The sequence below is a fragment of the Acanthaster planci genome, linkage group LG04, assembly GCF_054643075.1.
Source record: "Acanthaster planci isolate LZ-2023a linkage group LG04, COTS_SCS, whole genome shotgun sequence".
Classification (NCBI taxonomy): Eukaryota; Metazoa; Echinodermata; class Asteroidea; order Valvatida; family Acanthasteridae; genus Acanthaster; species Acanthaster planci.
Genome location: NC_141780.1, coordinates 16,850,313 through 16,870,243, shown reverse-complemented (window position 1 = coordinate 16,870,243; position 19,931 = coordinate 16,850,313). Strand labels below are relative to the sequence as shown.

At 42.2% G+C, this 19,931-nt stretch overlaps 2 protein-coding genes across 3 annotated transcripts in view; one reads left to right on the top strand and one right to left on the bottom strand.

Moving 5' to 3' along the window:
* cog5 (component of oligomeric golgi complex 5) overlaps positions 1 to 2,767 on the top strand; it is a 14,195-nt gene extending 11,428 nt beyond the window's left edge. The window contains exons 17-20 of the mRNA XM_087135194.1: positions 5 to 113; positions 746 to 949; positions 1,373 to 1,452; positions 1,958 to 2,767. Coding sequence (XP_086991320.1) covers positions 5 to 113; positions 746 to 949; positions 1,373 to 1,452; positions 1,958 to 2,081 — 517 coding nt within the window. The 3' untranslated portion in view covers positions 2,082 to 2,767. The remainder of the gene's footprint in view (positions 1 to 4; positions 114 to 745; positions 950 to 1,372; positions 1,453 to 1,957) is intronic.
* On the bottom strand, positions 2,426 to 19,833 carry LOC110974032 (RNA helicase Mov10l1-like). 2 transcript variants are annotated; one of them, XM_022225337.2, is made up of 21 exons: positions 19,722 to 19,833; positions 18,206 to 19,048; positions 17,111 to 17,251; positions 16,298 to 16,516; positions 15,557 to 15,781; positions 14,877 to 14,991; positions 14,243 to 14,341; positions 13,812 to 13,949; positions 13,388 to 13,479; positions 12,988 to 13,046; positions 12,457 to 12,669; positions 12,066 to 12,269; positions 11,570 to 11,679; positions 11,255 to 11,332; positions 10,419 to 10,640; positions 9,633 to 9,797; positions 9,071 to 9,250; positions 8,614 to 8,763; positions 7,801 to 7,908; positions 7,385 to 7,525; positions 2,426 to 5,927 (listed from the first exon to the last, which is right to left on the bottom strand). In XM_022225337.2, the coding sequence occupies exons 2-21, from the start codon at positions 19,033 to 19,035 to the stop codon at positions 3,120 to 3,122; spliced, it is 6,297 nt and encodes a 2,098-aa protein (XP_022081029.2). In that variant the 5' UTR covers positions 19,036 to 19,048; positions 19,722 to 19,833; the 3' UTR covers positions 2,426 to 3,119. The 2 variants fall into 2 exon arrangements, with proteins under 2 accessions (XP_022081029.2, XP_086991317.1); XM_087135191.1 differs by having other exon boundaries at positions 19,659 to 19,824.
* Between the last annotated feature and the right edge of the window lie 98 nt (positions 19,834 to 19,931).

Below are 19,931 nucleotides of genomic sequence, written 5' to 3'. Positions count from 1 at the left end.
TCAGTGTGCATCCAATGGCTTGTGAAGCCATTGAGTTGTTTGTCCGGCACGCCAGCTTACTCCGCCCCCTCGGTGAGGGAGGGAAGATGAGACTAGCCGCTGACTTTGCTCAGGTGAGTCGGGCGAGATCTGGCCAAAAAGTGTCGAGGAAATAAAAGTGACCCTTGGGAGATTTGGCAGGTATTTCCTGAAACGTTTAAATCCTCAGCAAGTCTTCTTCCTTTTGGTATGTTGTTTGTGGAACACGGTACATTCCCATAGCGTTACAAGCCGGAGTGAGCAAACGTTATGAGAACACCACAAATCCAAAGATATTGTCAAAATCTCAGTGTTTTCCTTAGCCTCAGGCCTCGTCTCCAGAGATGTATTTCCTTGAGTTGCGATCCTCTGGCTCGATGTCTCACAAACACCAAATTATTTGCTTTGTGGCCATCAGAAAGTTTTTTTATTTGTTGCTGTGAGCACTTAAAACGTATAGCCGAGCCTGCGGTGAAACCGACGATGAAGGGGAAAGGCACCAGGCCGTACTCACTCAAATTCAGGATGGGAAGTTTTGTTAATAGGATCAGGACATCTTGATAGAAATTCCAAACCTGCTCTGACACTACCTAATCTAAAAGCCTAAAGGTTAGGTCATCATTTCTCAATTACTGCCGTGTCGTAAAAGTGCATAACACTGTGATTTTGAAATGCTACATCTGTTATAATTCATACTGAGTCTGTCCACCCATGTGACTTTTATCAGATGGAGCTGGCGGTGGTGCCACTGTGTCGTCGTGTCTCAGATCTAGGCCGTCCTTACAAGCTCTTGCGAGCGTTCAGGCCGTTGCTCTTCCAGACATCCGAGCACATCGCCAACAGTCCTGCCATGGGAGAGATCATCCCGCACTCCACAGCGCTGCACTTCCTCTTCGCCCGAGCCCCTCAGGAACTCAAGTCACCCCATGAGGTGAGAATTCCAGTCAGAAAAATATTTCTCGTCATTTGTTTGAGTGATAGCAAGATTTCTGAATTGCTCTGAAGGATTCCCAATATTGCAGCCACCAAGTGGAGTTTTGAATAAGTGGGGATATTTTGCAATTCTCACTTTGGGAAAAACAAGCATCAAAATTTTGTTTGTAAAATTAAAGCAACATTAGGTTCAATGTGATTTTTTTCTGATAAGGGTATGGGCCCCAACAGCTAAGTTTTAAAGTGGTAAATCAACTTAAGAAAATACTTTCTTGGAAGTGAAAGTTTGAAGTTTGAGGTGAATGGTATCAAACATTTACACTGTGTGAAGTACTGTCGTCTTGCATAGAAATTCTGCTTCAAAAGCATGAAGCAAAATTGTTTGGGTTGTGTGAATGAACGCCTTGGCAATGCTCCTCAGGTTGCTGGCTGGTCGACAGCGCGTTATTCCCAGTGGCTGAGTGAACACACGTCTGAGAAGGAAAGGCTGGCGCTCATCAGGTGAGTGTGTGTGTGTGAAACAGTAGCAGGGTACCAGTTGCGTTGGAGGATGTTTATTCCGTGCATGACTGTCCAGCCTTTTGCATACAGCTTACATCTAGAACACGCATTTAGAAATATAATGTGTGGTGTACTTAGTACTCGGGAAGCTGATGTTTGATGCTTCAGGAAGAGTGTTATGGTATGTTTCTCTCACAAGTAGTCATCAACAGTCTCCTTACTATGGAGATTGGAGTGTGTAAGGCACATACTGCACGAGTAGGCACCCAATTAGCTAGTGCTTTTTAAACTGTTTAATACCTGCCATGGGATGAGCTTTTGACTGGCAGGAAGAGCTAAACTAATAGATATTTATCGTAACAATTTTTCACACACCCTAAAAGGTTAGGGTTACAGAGCATTACAGACATAATGGACGGTGTTCGTTTGAATTTGGTCTTGTGTTGCACACAGGGAACCAAAGTGGATATTCTTTGCAGAATCTTGGTTTGATCTTAACCCACAGGGGAACCCTGGAGGCGTATGTACAATCAGTACGAGCAAGACAGGGAAAGGAGTTTGCCCCTATCTATCCAATCATGCTCGACTTGTTACAAAGAGGAATGCAGGCAACGGGGTCAGAACTGTGATGCAAGCGTAGCTGGTATTCGTGGCAACTGTTCAACCATCTTTAAGTGGAAAAACATGAAATTTGGGGGCATCTTGTCTTCTCGGTTTTTGTTCTATATATTAGAAAAGGAAACGTGTGGTTGATATGAATTTATCAAGTTCATGGATCAGTAATGTATTTTATGAAATGTCAGGTGTACGTACAGGCAAAGGTTCTTGGTGCATTATTTGAATTTTGAAAAGTGCCAGAAATCAGGCTTTTACTGGGCTCACATCCCTGATAAGGAATGTGGTGTACGCATAATGTGATACAGCATAATGTGCTGGAATTTAGAATTCCAGCTCAAATGATGCAGATCCTGTATTGAAAACAAATTGCTCTGGGCAGAGCGCATTTATTTAAAATGAAATGTTAAAACAAAGAAATAAAATTGGAAACCAACAAATAAAATGACATCATTTTCAAAAGTTGAAAAGGAAGCCTCAATTATGAAATGTATAAATGAAAATATTTTGTTTCTGTCATAATGCTTTTTTGGATTTGTGGTTGTCCCTGTGTTTAACGTTTACGTATTCAGTATCACTCTTCATTACTTAAAAGTTTTGCTTAAAACTTGGCACAAAAACAAGTTTGGTTTCCCATTTTTGGCAACCCAATTTAGATTATTGGTAATAAAGCAATATATATTTCTGTTAAAAAAGGCAAGTATCCTCTCCTGTTCATCCTTAACAAATGAACAAGTATGGCATAGTGGCCATTGTGGTGACAAACACTGACTCTAAAAACCTAAGAACTCTTAAAAGTGACATGAAAGAACCACAAAAGGTTTTTACAAACAAGAAATCGAACTTCTGCCTGAAATCAGGAAGTCTTTTCCTCAGTAAAAACAAGAAAGCAAATTGGAAGTAAAAATTAAAGCTCAAAACATTCTCAAAGCAATGTACCGTAGTAACCTACCTCAAGCAAAATTCGGTTGGAAATGTTCGGTTAAATCCATTTTACTGTACATGTAGTTTTATGAATCTGATGAACAAAGGTTATAGTGTAGCGCCACAGCCTATGGGTGAACTACGCATTGGGGTGTGTTGGCACAATCACTGCTGTCGTCACCATTGCTCTCAATGATGACATCGTACTCCTCTAGCATTTCTGGACCTTGAGCGACGGGATAAGCCCCTGTCCACCTAGGATCTGTCCTCATGCACAGGTTAGCCTTGTGCTGTTCATGATTCCTGACATTCACAGTGTTCTTTGCATCACCCATAAAATCCTCATCCTTTGTGTATCTTTTGGCATCAGATCTGGGGGTGTTGCTTCCCATCTGTGACATGTACTTCCATTTCCTGCCTTTCTGGTGGCTGCTGACGGGTCTCCTGTAGATGAAGGGAGGGTGATTGTCTTGGCTCCAATCATCTGAATCCTCTTGGTTACCAGACTTGTCAGATTCAGCTTCACCAACTTTGTAACTGTTCTCCTCAGGGTTGTGGTTTGTGTTCACATGTGCATCCTGTTGCGGACTGCCCGGGGTGGTCTGGTGCTTCGTGTTCTCGCCAGTTCTTGGAGATATCCTCCCTCGATGTTCGGGTTGTCTTCCTTGGATGACGTCAGGGCTTGTGTCACAGGTCTGATGATGTATTTGTATCTGTTGCTGGGAACTCACCTTGTGTGGACTGTTGCTGTAAGTTGGAGCACTGACCTTCCAGGGGTTCTTGAATGGACTGGATTTGCCTCCAGGTTTTTTGGATTGTGCAGCTTGTCTCAGTTTTTCAGAAAGCATCCCTCTGCCCCTCCCCAAGCCAAAGGGAAAAGGACTTGGAGACGTACCACTAGGTCCACCAACAGGCTCACAAGAATGAGACATCCTTTGAGTTGAACAGTATTCTGTCTGTCTCTGTGCATGTCCATTGATAACTTCATTGTGTTGATATTGATGAGTTCCTGTTGTTCGCTGCATGGTTGGAATGTTAGTATTTTTAAGCATCTTGTCTTGGTGCTCCATTCCCGCTTGAGGCCAGCCTTCAAGGGATGGCATGTCTTGGTCTGGTTCTACGAGCTGAGTTTCTGCTGCTGGACAGGGGTGGGTGGAATTGTCTACCAGCGAGGTCTCACTTCCAAGATTGTGTGTCATTAAATTTGACTGTAGCCTGGAAGTTGCAGCTTTGAGATAAAGATGGTTTTTAAGAGAGGTGTGCTGAGGTTCTTGCAAAGGAGGACAACCTTGGAAAGATAGGCCCCTCATAGGTGGGACCTCCCAGGAGTAGTCATCCCACTTCTCGATGTCCTCACTCTGCTGTTCAGAGCTGGCAGCAGCTTCATCTTGCTGATGCTCTGCACCATGAATTTGATGAGAGACTCTTTTTGTGTCGTACTCCTCATCCCAGATTTCTGGGTCCTCCCCTTCATCACATATTTGGATGGAATCCAAATCAGATGTTATCTTGGATCCCAGTGAAGCAATTGTCTTTTGGGCACAATCATTTGGAATGGGTATAAGTGAAATGCCAAGCTGCTCTCTCTCCATCAATGATGGCTGGTTCTTGGCACTGGATAAGCTTACACTGTCTCTGATGCACAGTGGTTCTTTAGTTGATGGGATGGTGTTGGTTTGAGTAAGTGGTTTATCAAAATCACAGACCTCTGGATCAGAGAACGTGCCACTTGACAACACCACCTCAACACCATCTTCTTGATGTATCTCTGATTTTTCCACTCTACGCAGTCCTTGAGTTGGTTCTAAGTGCCTGTCCTGATGAATTCGTAAAATACTCTGACGGGCAGGGATTTTCTGACCTTGCAGGACTTGAACTTTTGACAAGGGTTTAAGCTGGTTCAGGTCACTGTCATCGAGAAACTCTGTAAATCCTTTAGGATCCTCTAGATCTGAACACGAGACTGAAAAGGATGAGTGTACTCTTGGTTTCTTATCTACTTGTATGTAGCTTTGAGAAAGTGAATGTGTGGAAGAACCCTTGGCATCTGAGATTCTATCCCCAGGAACAAATTCACTGTTACCAATGGGAACATTCTGCTCTAAGGATAGCTTCTCATGAACTTCTCTTCTGTGACTGGTGGGATAAAGTGTTGGCACCGTACCATCATTTGTTTTATTAGATGGCACGCTTGGGGATTCATCTGTAAGTTGCTCAACTGAGCTGAGTTCCACTGATGGATTGGTGTTAAAACTTTCACTTTGCAGACCGTTTGAAGGATTTTCAGTGGAAACTGACGACACTCTTTTATTGGTTAGATCAGCAAGATGGGATACTTTGCAAGGCTTCTCGACCGCTGAGCACAATCCAGGTTTCTCTTGTTGGCTGGGCTTGGAGGTGTACAGTGTCTTCTCACTCTCATTTGGTGTACTTGTCTCAAAAGGTCGACTGTCGGATGAATCCTGAGCGGCCAAGTGGTTCATATTCGGGACTTCAAACTGAACTTTTGGCTTTAGACAGTTTGTATTGACCTCGATATCACTCTGATAACCTGCTTTGTCCTTTCGCGCAGAAGTTTCCCCCACTGGATGGCTGGAATCCATACCCAGATGTTGTGTTGCGACCGCTCCATTTGGTGTCTGACCAATTTCACTGCACTTGTCTTCTCCTTGTTCTGTAGTTTCTCCTTGTTCAGTAACACCACTGCCTGGTTGTGATGCTAATTCCTCACTGGGTTGGCTCTCAAGATCCTTTGATGAGTGAGCCCCAACATCCATCTTTGATTCTTGTTGCCACAGTAGCAATGCATCAGGTTCCTGACCCCCATCCAGTAATTCCTCATTATCGTCCTCCTCAGGTGGAAGAGCAGGCGGTTGGCAACCGGTGTAGGCACCGCACTCCAGGCAGTATCGAATCAGAGCTCGCCAATGCTGATCCTATTTAGAAAACAGAGGCATACTTAGGAGTCATCTCAAATCTCGTCCGGGGAAAGTCGAGGACAAACTGTGGAAGAGTGTGAATGTTGAAGGCTCCTGAAAAGCTTCCCCTCAAATTTCCCAGAATGACGTTACCAGTATTTGTATACACGTTCTCCCCCTCCCCCAATTGGGGTTTGGGCCAAGCAGGCCACTCAAGGACACCTGTGGTTTGGTGACAGAAAAGCCACAGGCAAAGGACTGCCTTGCTAACTCCTAATTCAGAGCTTTTTGAAACTTTGAATAAATGTACTTTGACTATATACAACGCTTCTTTATGCTTTTTCCCCGGCTGAAAAGCTATGGTTTTACTTCAGGCAAATATACCTTTGTTTGCATTTAATCTGGTGATAAAGCATATTTTGAAAGCTTGCAATTTGATCTACAAATGGCTTCCAGTATTGAATTCAGAACTGAATGGATACAAGGTACAGGGCAGAGGCAACAAAACTTGTACATTTAACGAGTGAGTGAAGCAAATTCAGAGGGAACTAGTCTGTAGAATTTTATTTCCAACCAACCATCTGATTCAGTCTTCAACACCGAAAAGAAAAAAGCAGTGTGTTGAGTAATCCAACGTCAGTCTCTGCATACTGCAAACCTCTTATTCTGACCACCTATTACAAGCTCTCTGGTAAGTGACCTGCATGCAGATTTGCCCACGACTTCTCCTCAATTAATGTACAGCTTGTTGCAGGGAAATTTCAGGTTGAGGACTCACTCTGCCCACAATTTCCCACCTCCCCCCAAACTTATCCCGGATGATATTTGAGATGACTCCTTGCATTTCATCCCTAATAGGTACACCATGAGCTCTACTTTCGCAATTCAGCTCAGACTTCGATTTGTATAGCAGTATGACTCTTTATCCATTTGGCATTTTAGGAAATACAGTGTGTACGACATCAGAAAAAGAGACAAGACTTAGGAGTAAATATTCATATGTGATCCTTAATAGTAATAAAGCATGAAGCAAGATATCTTTTCCCAACTAGCATGAGCCACTCCAGAGCTACAAGGATAAAAATTCAAATTACGGAAACCCCAAGATGTGCCTAGACGCTGTTCATAAAGACACAGGTGTTTAGAGCAGGCAGTACTTCTGAGCAAGGCATGTTTTGCAATAGTCTCTGGGAGCATCCAGTTCTAATGTCTGTTTTGTGAAGTATCCCCAGGAAGCTGTACTCTGAGTCATCAGAGGTCTGTCTCAAGTCAAATCAAAAAGTTAAAACACATGTCACATCTCAGGTCTGGTCGCTTCCAACAAGTGGATGAGCAATGACAGATGAATGCATTTGTCTCCCGGAGCTCATCTGAGTAGCTTGTGACGTGAGACTGTAAACTTGTTCTTGAACTGTGAGGTCTTGTGAGGACACAACACTGGGGTCCCGTTTCAACTTCACCGACGACAAACTCACCTTTGCCAGCAGGTGAGGATTGCCCACGATAATCATCAGTGCCTGGGCTCGGGTAATGGACACATTGAACCTCTTGGGGTTGCTAAGGAAACCAAGATGGTGCCGCAGGTCAAAGGTCAATAGGTTTTCACTGGAACGAACCTAACAAAGATATAAAAATGAGAGTTTTTAATTTCGTATTGCTAATATCTAGCAAGTACATAGACATCTGTGTATGAGGACATACAGCAAAATGGTGAACAGCTGTTAAAAGTAAGGTTTCCAGTTTGTGTAAGGTTGGAATGACACTGATAAGGTTTTGTGAATTTTACAATACGTTTAATACATCTGGAAAACAAAATGTCAGCCGAGGGTGAAAAGCTCTGATGCATGCTTGACTCCATGAACCAAATCTGAAGCAAATTTTGAGTGGTTACCGTGGAGATAATCATGGCAACCCTCTCTTGGCCTTGGAATTCTTCGACAGATCCCACCTTGATACCGTCGACACCTAGGCTGGCCAGTAAAAGCCTTATCTTCTCCACCTGATGGTAAAACAAAACAACTGTAAGCAGACTTCTACACTACAGACCTACAAAAACTGACAAATTTGCTCTTTTTATTGGATACACTCGGCACCTGTAGAGCCATTCTGCCTTGAGGCTGACACATTGAAGAGAACTTTGGCAATAATCTTTTGATCTGACTTGTGGGGTGTAATGATACGTCGATGTATAGATAGTCATGATGACACCACTTTATAGCATCACAAAGGATTGTGACAATTGGCTAAGAACGACGATGATTTCAAGTAACACTAGTCCAAATTTGTGTGCACATCTCGTTTAATAAAAAAATTACCATTTAATATTGTGCCTCAAACATGAATATTGATGGGTATATGATGGGTAGGCCTTGAGGGACAATTTCTTTTGTTAGGCAAATATGGAGCGAGTTGAGGGGATATTTCTGTCTCCATGACAGTTTCGGTCGCCACAAAATATGTGAAATATCGAGTGTTTTTCTCTACAACTAAAGAACAAGTAAAGGAAAACATTCACCAAAAATATGAATCATTTATGAGCACATATACAAAAGGCATGGACACACATGTCAAACAGCCGTCTTAACAGCAACCTGCTTGTCAAGGTCACGGTACATATCATGCCGATTACCCAATCATGACTTCACGTTTGTGATGCCTATCATATCATGCATATCATGAAATGTATCGTTACACCTCCACGGACCTGTTTCCTGTAGGGCGTGATGATGCCGACGTCTTCTGTGTTGATAACTGGAGATGTTGAGCTCAGTAATATCTGAGTGTATCTGATGACCTGCACGACCTCCACGGGATTGAACCACGATGGGCTATTACCCTCTCTGGTGTCCTCGCCCTGGGCGTACAGGCAAGAGAATGCAATTGTATGAGTGTGCTGGAGGATATGCTACATTAGCTCTGCTCATATACCATCGAGACTGCCATAGGGTGTATATAGACAAGGGCCCATTGCAAATCTCAATTGCACTTTGAAATGAAAAGGTACAACTGTTTTTCTACCGTTATTAAATATTCTCCACCATCGCAATGCCATGTCACCGGGAAACAGAGTATTATAGTTTCACATTTATTTGTTACGTTGACAACCATCTTGCCTACTACGCAATGGGTACCTATCAATCAGCAAACCAATTCGTGCTTACCAAAACTCCGTGGAACAGTAGCGGGCAATCGCCATTTGTGTTTGGCAGTTTCTCCCATGCAGTCAGACTATGGGTCAGTTTGGGGTCTGCCCTGGGTAGTAACTCATTGTCATAGAACAGCTTTGATGACAACTTGAGCAGGACTGGGTGGGATCGATAGTTCTCCACCAATTTGGTGACCTGGAGTAAAATGACCATACCTAAAAATTTCATTACCTATTCATTCACGGGGTGAGTGCTTGCCCTATCTGACAGCAGATGACACCTCACTGCGTACGGGTCATTACACTCACTGTCATGGTCACTGTCACCTATATTGCTATTGTCATTGCTGTTGTCAACTGTGCAAATTGTCACTTAGATCTACGTGCAGGTAGCGTGCCCCAGAAGCCAATATCTCTACCTATCAGAACAATTACTTTTATAGTTTAATAAAGTCTTTTCTAATCAGAACAATTACTTTTAGTTAAATAAAGTCTCTTGTTACATAAACGTCACTGTTACATTATTGTCAATATGTCATATCACCACACTGTTAATATCATATCACCTAAAAACCTACCAGTAGTGGATCGTAACATCCATGGTCTCTGTACTTATCAGCATCTCTCCTGTAGACTTTCCTCAAGATGAGTCTCTCAAGATAGGATTGGCCAAGTCCATGGCGCTTAGCAGGGTGACTGCTCAAGACAGGGCCAAGCTGCATTGGGTCACCGGCAAGGATTATCTGGAATGAGACAGGAAAAAAAAAATCAGCTTTTGATTTGGATGGGGTGAGGAGGGATTGGCAGGAGGAATGAAAAGATGGAACAGGACTGAACAGGTCTGGAAGGGTAAAGTCAGGCACTGATGTAAAGTGAAGGGCAGTCTGATTGAAAGATGTATTAAACTTGTAAAATCGGCAATAATAAAGCTGTCCTTGAGGTCTGTGTTTTGGCTTGTCGTACAGTGAAATATAACAATTGTGCAACACCTGAGTAAATCCTCATTATGCGATTGGTCGATTGGCAATCATATTCACTGAATTATTCATTCTATCATTATCCATTTGACATTCATCATTTAAGGGAACATTGCACTGCATGTGTATAGTAGGCACAGGGGCTGTCTTCACAAACAGAATACTGTGTTCCATTCGGTGACAAATCAAAGCTCCATTCCACTTGGCTTCGCCTTGTGGAATGGAACATTCCATCTGTCCCCTCATAAAATTATTCTAAACTCTACCCGCTCATAAATATTTATCACTTACATACTGTAACGTGACTTGTTTCAGCGAAATTGTGCTACAAATGACTTTAATGTACTTAAATGCTACTTTTCAGACAAGGATCCTCGGATGAGTTACCTGTCCTTCTGACCCGATGGACAGCCCCACTGGTATGAGGCACTCCGGTTCGGTGGCCTGGCCAGCTTCGTCCACAAACACGTGGGAGAAGTGGCCCGACTTCAGGCCCAGCTGGTACAGGCTTCCCGCCGTGATGCAGGTGCAGACGATGATGCGTTGGTGGGAGATGACCGCCAGGTTCTCGCCATCCTTGCTGTAGGGCCTGATGCATTGTGGAATATTCTGCACGAGAGCAGTCATTGCATCTATTGTTAGGCTGACATCTTGATATCTGGGTCCTGTAACTACACGTACCTTCCTTAGAAGTGACAAAGGGAGAAGCCCATACTGTGCCCAAACACAGACCCCACAGGTTTGTGCAAATCAGTAAATTAATTGCATGTACTCTGCACTAGATAGTTGTAGAGATTGCAGAGATTTCATTTGACAATAAAATTTAAATCAAATTGTGGGGACTTTGGTGTGTTCCTACAAAGTAGGTTTGTTTCCCACAGTAGCTATGACAAGTAGCATGCACAAACCAAGAATGACACAAGAATGTAATTACTCACACAGTCAGCTCTCCCAAGAGGGCGGTGTTGCTAGATAAAATACATCCCCTTACTCAATTATCACTTCCTCCTATTTCACCCTGTATCAAATTTCCTTCATTACATCCAGAATTCAATCAGAGCAGTGAACAACAATCACACCTCTTCTGATCTATGGGGAATTTTCTGACCATATGCCGAAGGTTCACCTCTTCCCTAACATCCCACCACCCCTTAATCAAGTGCCCTGCCCCCCATTTATGACACCCGGGATCACCAGGTCCATGCAGAAATCCAAAATCTTACCTCTTCTGATCGATGGAAAGCATTGAGTCTGACCATATCGCCAGGATTTACCTTGCCGCTGTTGTGAAGTCGCTCAGTCTGAAATAAAAAATATGCAGTTACATCATTCATTACTTGCTCAGAAATTCAGAACACAAAAATTGGAGAACACATGTTTAGGCACAAAGCTTTTTGATTCAGAAATAACTACTAGTTGTAAGGATTCAGTGTTAATTATTGACATAACTGATAATTTAGCAAGACAGAGGAGACTCTCAAAGACAACCTTTAAGCCAAAGGTTTCATCTGCTTTTCTAGCCTTTGGTTAGCACCTACCAATAGGTCTGCAGCGCTATTTGAGGGAGTACAGGCTAAGATACGGCTAGAGGGCAAGTGAATGAGGACCTGTAGTATCGCTTCCACTATCGTCACTGTCTTCCCAGTGCCTGGATTTCAACATAGGAAAAGATACAAATCACAAATAACAACGGAAAACTTACCAACTAAATTACAATCATATAACACTAAATCAGCAACTAGAGCAAACACTGTTCGTGATGATGTAAAAATGAACAGCTCAGATGGCATTCTGGCATGGACGCATCCCACGACTATTACTCTAGTGGTACCATGATTGCATATAGGTTATATTTAAGTGTCTGGCTTCTTTGACTAGGACGGAGTTGTGATTTACCAAAATACATGCAAGCCTCAGGTCTAACCCTTATCCTGCACAGACGCTCCCATTTTGGGGGAAAAGTGCAGCAAAGCATGGATTAGAAACTTTTTTCAAGTTGGAATCAGCATGTGAGGACTAAGACTGTATATGTACCCGGCGGTCCGAAGATGATGTAAGGTAAGGGCCTGCCTTCTCCTTGGAGGACTCTGGTGACTGCCGACTGCTGGCGAGCATTCAGACGAGGGTTGATAAACTCTGCCATCTTCTGGCCATTTCCGGCAATGTGCGATATTTTCACATCTTGTATCCTCGGCGTCACAAACTTGGCATCGTCAGATTCAGGGCTGGTGTTGGAAGCTATCAAAAGACACAAAGTCTGCTACATTACAAACATCTAGGCCAGTTGGGAATTTGAAATTTTCAGGAACTGGCTAAATACCAACTTGACTTTAAAAAACCACATAAACTTCTCTTCTTCGGTGACTTTTGCACGACTCAGTAGAGAGAACTCCAATACTTTTGACAGTTTTAAAATTCAGTTTACCTTTTCCTTTGGTAAATCTTGGTGGTGTCTCCTTTTTCCATTGGCCATTATTTCTTGGAGACCTGGTTGACGTCTCCACTTTCTGGGAAGTTGGTAACTTGATGATAGATCTTGGCTTGTGACATATCAGTTTAGTGACAGAGGAAGTGACACGCGACCGGAAGGCGACACTAACTTGTGGTGGCTTGGCTTCAACTTTGGTGGGGAATAACACTGTACGTGCAAACAGGAAGTTTCAAATGAGGATGTTACATTCAATAACTCAATGTCTTCTCATAAACTAACCAGGGAATGTCAAACAACTTTACAGAGAAAATGTTGGCAATTTTTTAGAAACTGAGACATCAACACTTGCCTTTGATATAGACTGTAAATACTGCCTCGTCTGAGAATTATCCAATGTCTTTGAAACCTAAATTGGTCCACTCGTGATTAGATGTTAAATACCTAAGTGCAAGTTTTCTTCGATTTGAAAATTTTGATCAAAATCTGATTTTGAATACAAGCGACAAAGAAGAAAAAGCTCTGCACCTTGACTGCCCAGGTTTTTGGCAAATTCACAAGCTTGATGGCACCTTCTCAATGAAGTTCTGCAAAGACAATGCAATTGTAACATCACTTAATCACAAAATTGGATTTCCACCCTTATCTAGGCCTCTTGACAAATGACTATTATCAACAGGGAAAATTTAGTGTAGATAAGATTATATCGCAAACTAAAGACTGCGCTGTGTTAAACAAAATCAGATTGAAATTTGAGAATTCAACCTCATAATCCTCAGCTTTTGCATCAAGTGTCTGTATGTAGAACTCTTTTGCCACATTGGAGCAAATTTCATATAGTAAACAACCGTGCATGCTGTTATGCTATACGCTGTGTGTTCTACTCCAAGTCTGATCTGTTGTCATCATGTTGCCATAAACTGCCTACCTTGAGTACGTGAACATGACACTGCATTCCTCTGCCTGGTACAGCTCATGGAAGGAAGGATGAAACTTGAGGAGTACAGCTTCACCCAGAACCTGAACATCGAGACATTGAGCAAAATCATTCTGCATTTGATTGCAAAATCCAAGTTGCATTTGCACTGAAAAAAAACCTGCCAAAAATGTACACACAATACAATGATAACAGGTGTTATCACATAATAAGTGTGGTTCTTTACATCTTTTCTCCCCAGAAGCTTTTCTCATTATGTACATTTCCTCTGGTAAAAATTATCTGAATGTGGCATACACGAACACCGGATATAATTACACAGCTTAAAATTGTCGAAGAATTGTACATGAAATTGCCCACTTAGAGCTAAGAGGAAAAATCAACTTATTGAGATTAGTGACAAATCGGTCCTTACTTCATGAATGTAGCCTTCATAACGAACACTGTTTGGGTGCATCACAATAATCTTGTCTCCAATAAGGACGGAGGGTCGACCTTCGGCTAGTCCAGGTACTTCCAGGGAGAGAAACTCGCCACGCGGTCTCATGCTCGCCTATGTCATTACCGTCACAAATGAAAGAAACCATAAACAGGTTGGGTCTTTGAGCCAATCCCATCCAGAAGACACCAAAATCAAAACAAGCAATTTTGACAACAGGTGTGACAGAAGATCGTATTGATCCTTAGTCAAACAAAGTTCTTCCCTCATACCACTGATTTCAAGTTGCTCATTTCTTCTTGCTGAAATTGTTCATATTCATTGTGGGTGTCAGTCTTCAGGGGTCAAGTGCCAGGGGTCATATTTCCCCATTTTGACCCCCTGCAGCAGCACTCTCTCTCTCTTACCCTATCCATGTCGAACTCTCTCATGCCTTCGTCCATCTCGATCTCCTCCAGATGCAACAGAGCTGAAAAACGGCGACTGAAGTTTTCCAAACTAAGAGACTACACAAACAACACAAAAGCAAATGTATACACTATCATTCAAATGGTCTCATTCATTTCTGGACTGAGTTAACCAGTTATTCCTGCAGAACGGTCCTTTTCTAAGCCATACATCAATGGAAATATTGATCAAGGGGTATCACTGCAAACCTTCTACCATTCACAATGCCAACAAAATTCTTCTAGAGAATCTCTCTCATTCACAGCAAATAAAAACTATCTGAATCTTCTCATTATTTGAGGTGAACAAAATTTATTGTTTTTCTGTTTCGGCCTCAGTGCAATAAAACAACACAACAGATGCCTCTAACCTCTAACTTGAGTGTGAAATCTCTCAATACAAGAGCCCTGCCTGATTCTACAAGGGCTCTCCCACCTGCAACATTCTTCAGTGTCTTCTCTCTGCAGGTTTCCACAGACTTACAAGCTATACATTGCTGTAAGCTGTCTTAGAGAATCCTTGGTTTCATTCAAACAAATAAATGACGAGGGTAATATGAGCAATGGTTACTAACGAAACCACATTACCACTCACCTCCATGAGCTGAGGACACACACTGACTAAATCCCCTTCCTCTAAAACACACCTCCTCATATCTCTAGGAACCGGGTACTGGGGTAACTTCACTGGAACGTTGACATCAAAATTCCTAAAAGTAACCCCCAAAATGGTTTCAGAATATAATAAATGTGTACTGCTTTCATGACTAATGAGGATGACTATTAACAACCACAAGACATTACAGTTTGACAAAATCAGACTTTATTTATCAATGCCAGAAAGCTATGTTTGGTCTTGTCACTAGTTACTGAAGGTTACAGCAATCAATCAGTCACAAGCTGAATTAAAAAGTCTATTAATTAAGAGCTGGATCACCATGAGCACCAAAAGTTTATTTGAACATGTTGTGACTTTAGACTGGACAATCTATGGTTGAGAGTTGTGATAAACCTGTGATGACTTCAATTAATTCTAGCAGGCAGCCAATTATGCAGTTTTCTCCTTGGGCTTGTGCTCCTTACACATGTAGAGTCCACTAAGTCAACTGTAAGTGATGTGGCATCTAAATTATTTGGCTATGGCTTACAGCAACAGGTACATCTATGTAAAATGGTTGCAGCTGCAACTAGTGGCTCTCACAGACACACATGTTATTATTACGTATAGTTGTAGCCGAATGATGTATGCTTAGCGGGAGAGTCCAGCTTTCTTACCGTGTGGGTCTCACACCAGGGAACATGCATCCACCAAACTCCGCCTCCCTGGTCCCTGTCATCCTTTTTTGGGCCTTGCTCCTAGCTGACCCATTGCCCCCTGAGGCATACCCTTCAGGGACCAGCTCCATCACCTGTTGGTCCTGAACATTCAGTGTGTGCAGCCGGCTGATGCTGAAGCTGTTGAAGTGGTAGGTGACTTGACACAGACACTTCCCTAGTTGTCTTGATTGGGTAAAACAACAAGACATGCTCTGTGGGCTTAATTATGTCATGCATAAATATCCTTTTGTTGCAACTTATTGGAATGGCTTGTGACATAACTTGACACTGGGCGACTTGTATTTGGCTTGTATTGAGTTGTGATGACATCAACACCTGCCTAATTGGAGATCAGAGCATGAAGAGAAAAACCACAAAATATCCAGCAACAATCAAACCCTGACTTATCAGGGCATTCATCAGGTAACAAAGCAAGACTTCTTTTCCTAATGGTTATGATTACAGATACATTTATGTGACAGATCTTATATTTTTTTCACAAAAGTACAGGGCAGCAGCATCGAGAACCTCTGGTTCAACATCCAGAAATTCAGAAAACTCCTGAAACATCACACCCCTGTTCCTAATGACCATTTCTGAAATTACCTACATGTATGTACCGTGACAAAAATGTACCACTTTTAACATTGACAAATGATCTGTCGAAGCTGAAATCAAGTGACCAAAAGCTAAACTTACTTTGCTGCAACAGTCAGTGTTACAAACATAGCAGTCAGAGTAGGCAATGCTATAGGTAGTGTGTTGTCAAAGGTCTCTTTGGGCACTAGTGAGGACGGAGAAGATGCTTGGTTTGGTTGCCTCTCTGTTGTAGATACAGCACTGAACTTGACAGACACATCACCGGTCGGACAAACAACACTGTAACCTGTCAGAATATGAGCTTCACCACCAACATTCCTGTTCACACAAAGAGTGGAGAAATTAGTCAGCATTTTGGACCCAAACAACTTTATCTGTCCAAATCCAACATTCCAACAATGTAGTCAATATATATTCAATGGAATGGTACTACTTAAAAATCCCGACTGACAAACTTCAGAGTTATGATGACTGGACCCCACAGAACTAAATCCACCAGAACCAGGCATTGAAATGTGGTAGACATGGTTAATATAGATTGGCTATTAAACATTTCATTTCCAGTACAATACAACACATGAAATCATATTATTCAAATGGTTCCATATCACTTCCTTTACAAAGTCTATCTCCATGTTCTTAAAATGAAACTGAAACACCAATGGCAGGATAAAAGCTTGAAAAGAGCAAAAACATAGATATCAACTTACAATCTGTATTAAGTCTAGGGCTGTTGATAACCAATTGCCAAATTAGAACACATGGCCAACAGGTGGTAACCATCTTGAAAAATGAACATGATCACCACAAAAGGACATCCCTTTTTGTTTTAAGCAATATTCTTTCCTTGTCGGGGTGGAGGGTATTCCACATCCGCTGCTCTATGTATCTGACACCAAGGCTGCCTCTTACCTGATGCACACTGTTGTGCTCTTGCTACTTCCCATGAGACACAAACCGAGATCGCCGTCTATTATTGTGATGCCGCCTTTATTTCTCTTGAAATCTTCCTTCAAGCACTTGGCAAACGGAGAATCCCGAGTCTCCAACTTACTAGATATTAAAATTAACATCACAAGTCCAGAATGAGTTCTCTAGTACTTTCTGCTCTGATGATGAACAGATGTAGTCAGAGAATGGTGTTGGCTATCGCAGTTAATGCACACTACACTTGAATCATCTGGAGTTGTAACTTTCTCATGACTGCCTTGTTACAGATGTCTTGATTCCTTGTGATTCAAATCACCTGTACCTTAAAGTTTAACTTTTCTTCTGAGTGACTGTACATGTACATGCTGACACATTGGTGTGGGTAAATGTACTTTTTGAATCCTTTAACCCCAACCATCCCCAACCACACAGAACTAAACAGTAGTAAAGTGTTGAATTCTGTGGGGATAGGTCTGGTAGGCCCATAACAGCTGGCTTTTGCAATGGAAAAACTAAGTCCAACAGCCTCTGTGCACAAAGTCCCACATGTGTGTTTAACTTTGTGTGAATGGGGAAGGTTAGGGTTAGGATAGGGGGTTAGGGTTAATACGAAAAGTATAACCCTTTGTTTGCCAAATGAAACGTACAAGTGTAGATGCGATGCGTGTGTGAATTCAACTGGGACATTCTTAATAAACATTGAAAGTACTGACCTAACAAGCACTGCATCTATTCTCGAGACAATTTTGTTTTCGGGAATTGAAACTTTTCTGAACTTCTAAACTCAGAAAGGGCTTCAGTTACATGTAATAACTACTATACTTTTAAACATATACATGTACAGATGGAATGAATTTGTGTCAAACTCTACACGGGTACATTTTTCTGAATTGTACATATATCCATAGCATGCTGGTGTGTTTAGTATGTAAAACCCAACTGTTTACATTGCTTGTCAGCATGCCAAGACTATGTACCTTCATGTCAGTTTGTGAAGCAAAATGACCAAATTTATACTTTTAATGAAGTGTACCCAAACAGTGCTTTGCGCAAGTTTGTGGAGATGGTGATGATTACCTAAGTCTGTCACTTCTTGTGTCCGGTTTCATTGTCACTGCCCTCCAGTTGCCTTTACTCTGTTTGGATTCAATCATTCTTCCTTCTACAGGATCTCCCTTCCTTGGTCTCCATCCTCCCTCACAGACCCGAAACGTGAAGTAGATCCTTCCATTCACGTGACCGTAGCCCGGGAACAAGTGGGTTACTGACCCCGAGAATTTCTGCTCACGCAGGGGTCTCACGTTGCGTGCCTGAGTTCTGTCGGTGGAAGGGTCACAGGTCAGGTCACCCTGGATCCAATCACCACGGCAGGGTTTGTAGCCAAAGACCAGCGAGTCCTGGTCAAAAGGCACTGTCTCGTTGATGAACCCCGAATCTTGGGCTACTTTGGTAATCGTTCCAATTAGAGTGCCCGTTTCAGGATTCTGTCGGTATGCTTGATCATCTCTGTCCCAATCTTCACACAAGTTCACCCTGGTGGCTTTCCAGCCACCCATGCCATGGTCACGGACAGCGACTACATCCACAGAATCCCCAACGAGAGGACGCTGACCTCCAACCATGCAGTTATAGGTAAAGTAGACATTGCTGTCGATCAGGCCGTAGCCATACAGGAGATCTGTCACTTTGCCCCTGAATGAAGATTTTTCTTTGGCATCATCTTCCTTGTGTAAACTGTCAATAAACTGACCATACTCAAGTCCCTCATAAGGACACTTTTTAGCATATTTTGCACAATCTTCTTGAGGTTTCCAGTCCTTATTTTCAGTAGATTGGCTTGAATTTTCCTGCTTGCTGGTTGCTGTAAGGAGTAGTGATTTCACTGTCCCAAATACTGCACTAAACATTGTGGCCTGGTTCCTGCAAAGAAAATTTCTGGACAATTTTAGCCCCCTGATCTCAGGAGAGAAGGGAATTACAATAATTATTATTAATTACAGATACAAAAGTAAAAGTCACTAAACACGCCAAGGCTGTTTGATCATAAACAATAAACAGTTTTGCTCTTTATTTTGAACTGTTAGTGTTTGGGCTTTTACAAAACTTGTTTATTTTAATCAATGCAATTATACAAGTTCATTTTTGTCCTGCAATATTTTGCTGATATGTAAAAAACGAAAGCCTAGGTCTACCATGTCTACACGTACATGTATACACAAGTTGCTACTGCAACTACCAAAAAATCGACAGATATGTGGGATATTTTAAACTTCAAATAAATTCACAGAATAATTTTCACATCACTAAAAACCGAGGCCCTAGGCCCTAAAATGGAACCCAAAAATCGGATCAACACAGGTAATTTGATGTATTACATCCAGGTCCACACTGAGGCCACCAAAACTGAAAAGGGTGAAAATTGTGAGTGTACATGTACCACCATGAACGGAGACTTTTCACGTCATACACTAAAAACTGTTCTAGTTCTTTAATCTGCAAACGAGATACATGTACATTCAGGCATTCTTACTTTTCCACGTTGACAACTTTGATCAGAATGAATATGGTACTCAGTTAACAACAGACAACTTACGAGAGTGTTTTTCACAGGTATTTCCACGTTTTGCATACCGCGCTGAGCTGGGCACAGTGTGAGCATGGTGTGAGGAATATTATTCGAACACACGGGGAGTCCCCACGGTAAGCAAGCTCTTTATTTTAACGATTCTCTTCTTCGAATACTACGATACTGATACTGATCGAGGAAATCTGACGACGTTTAACATCAACGACGGCAGAGTCG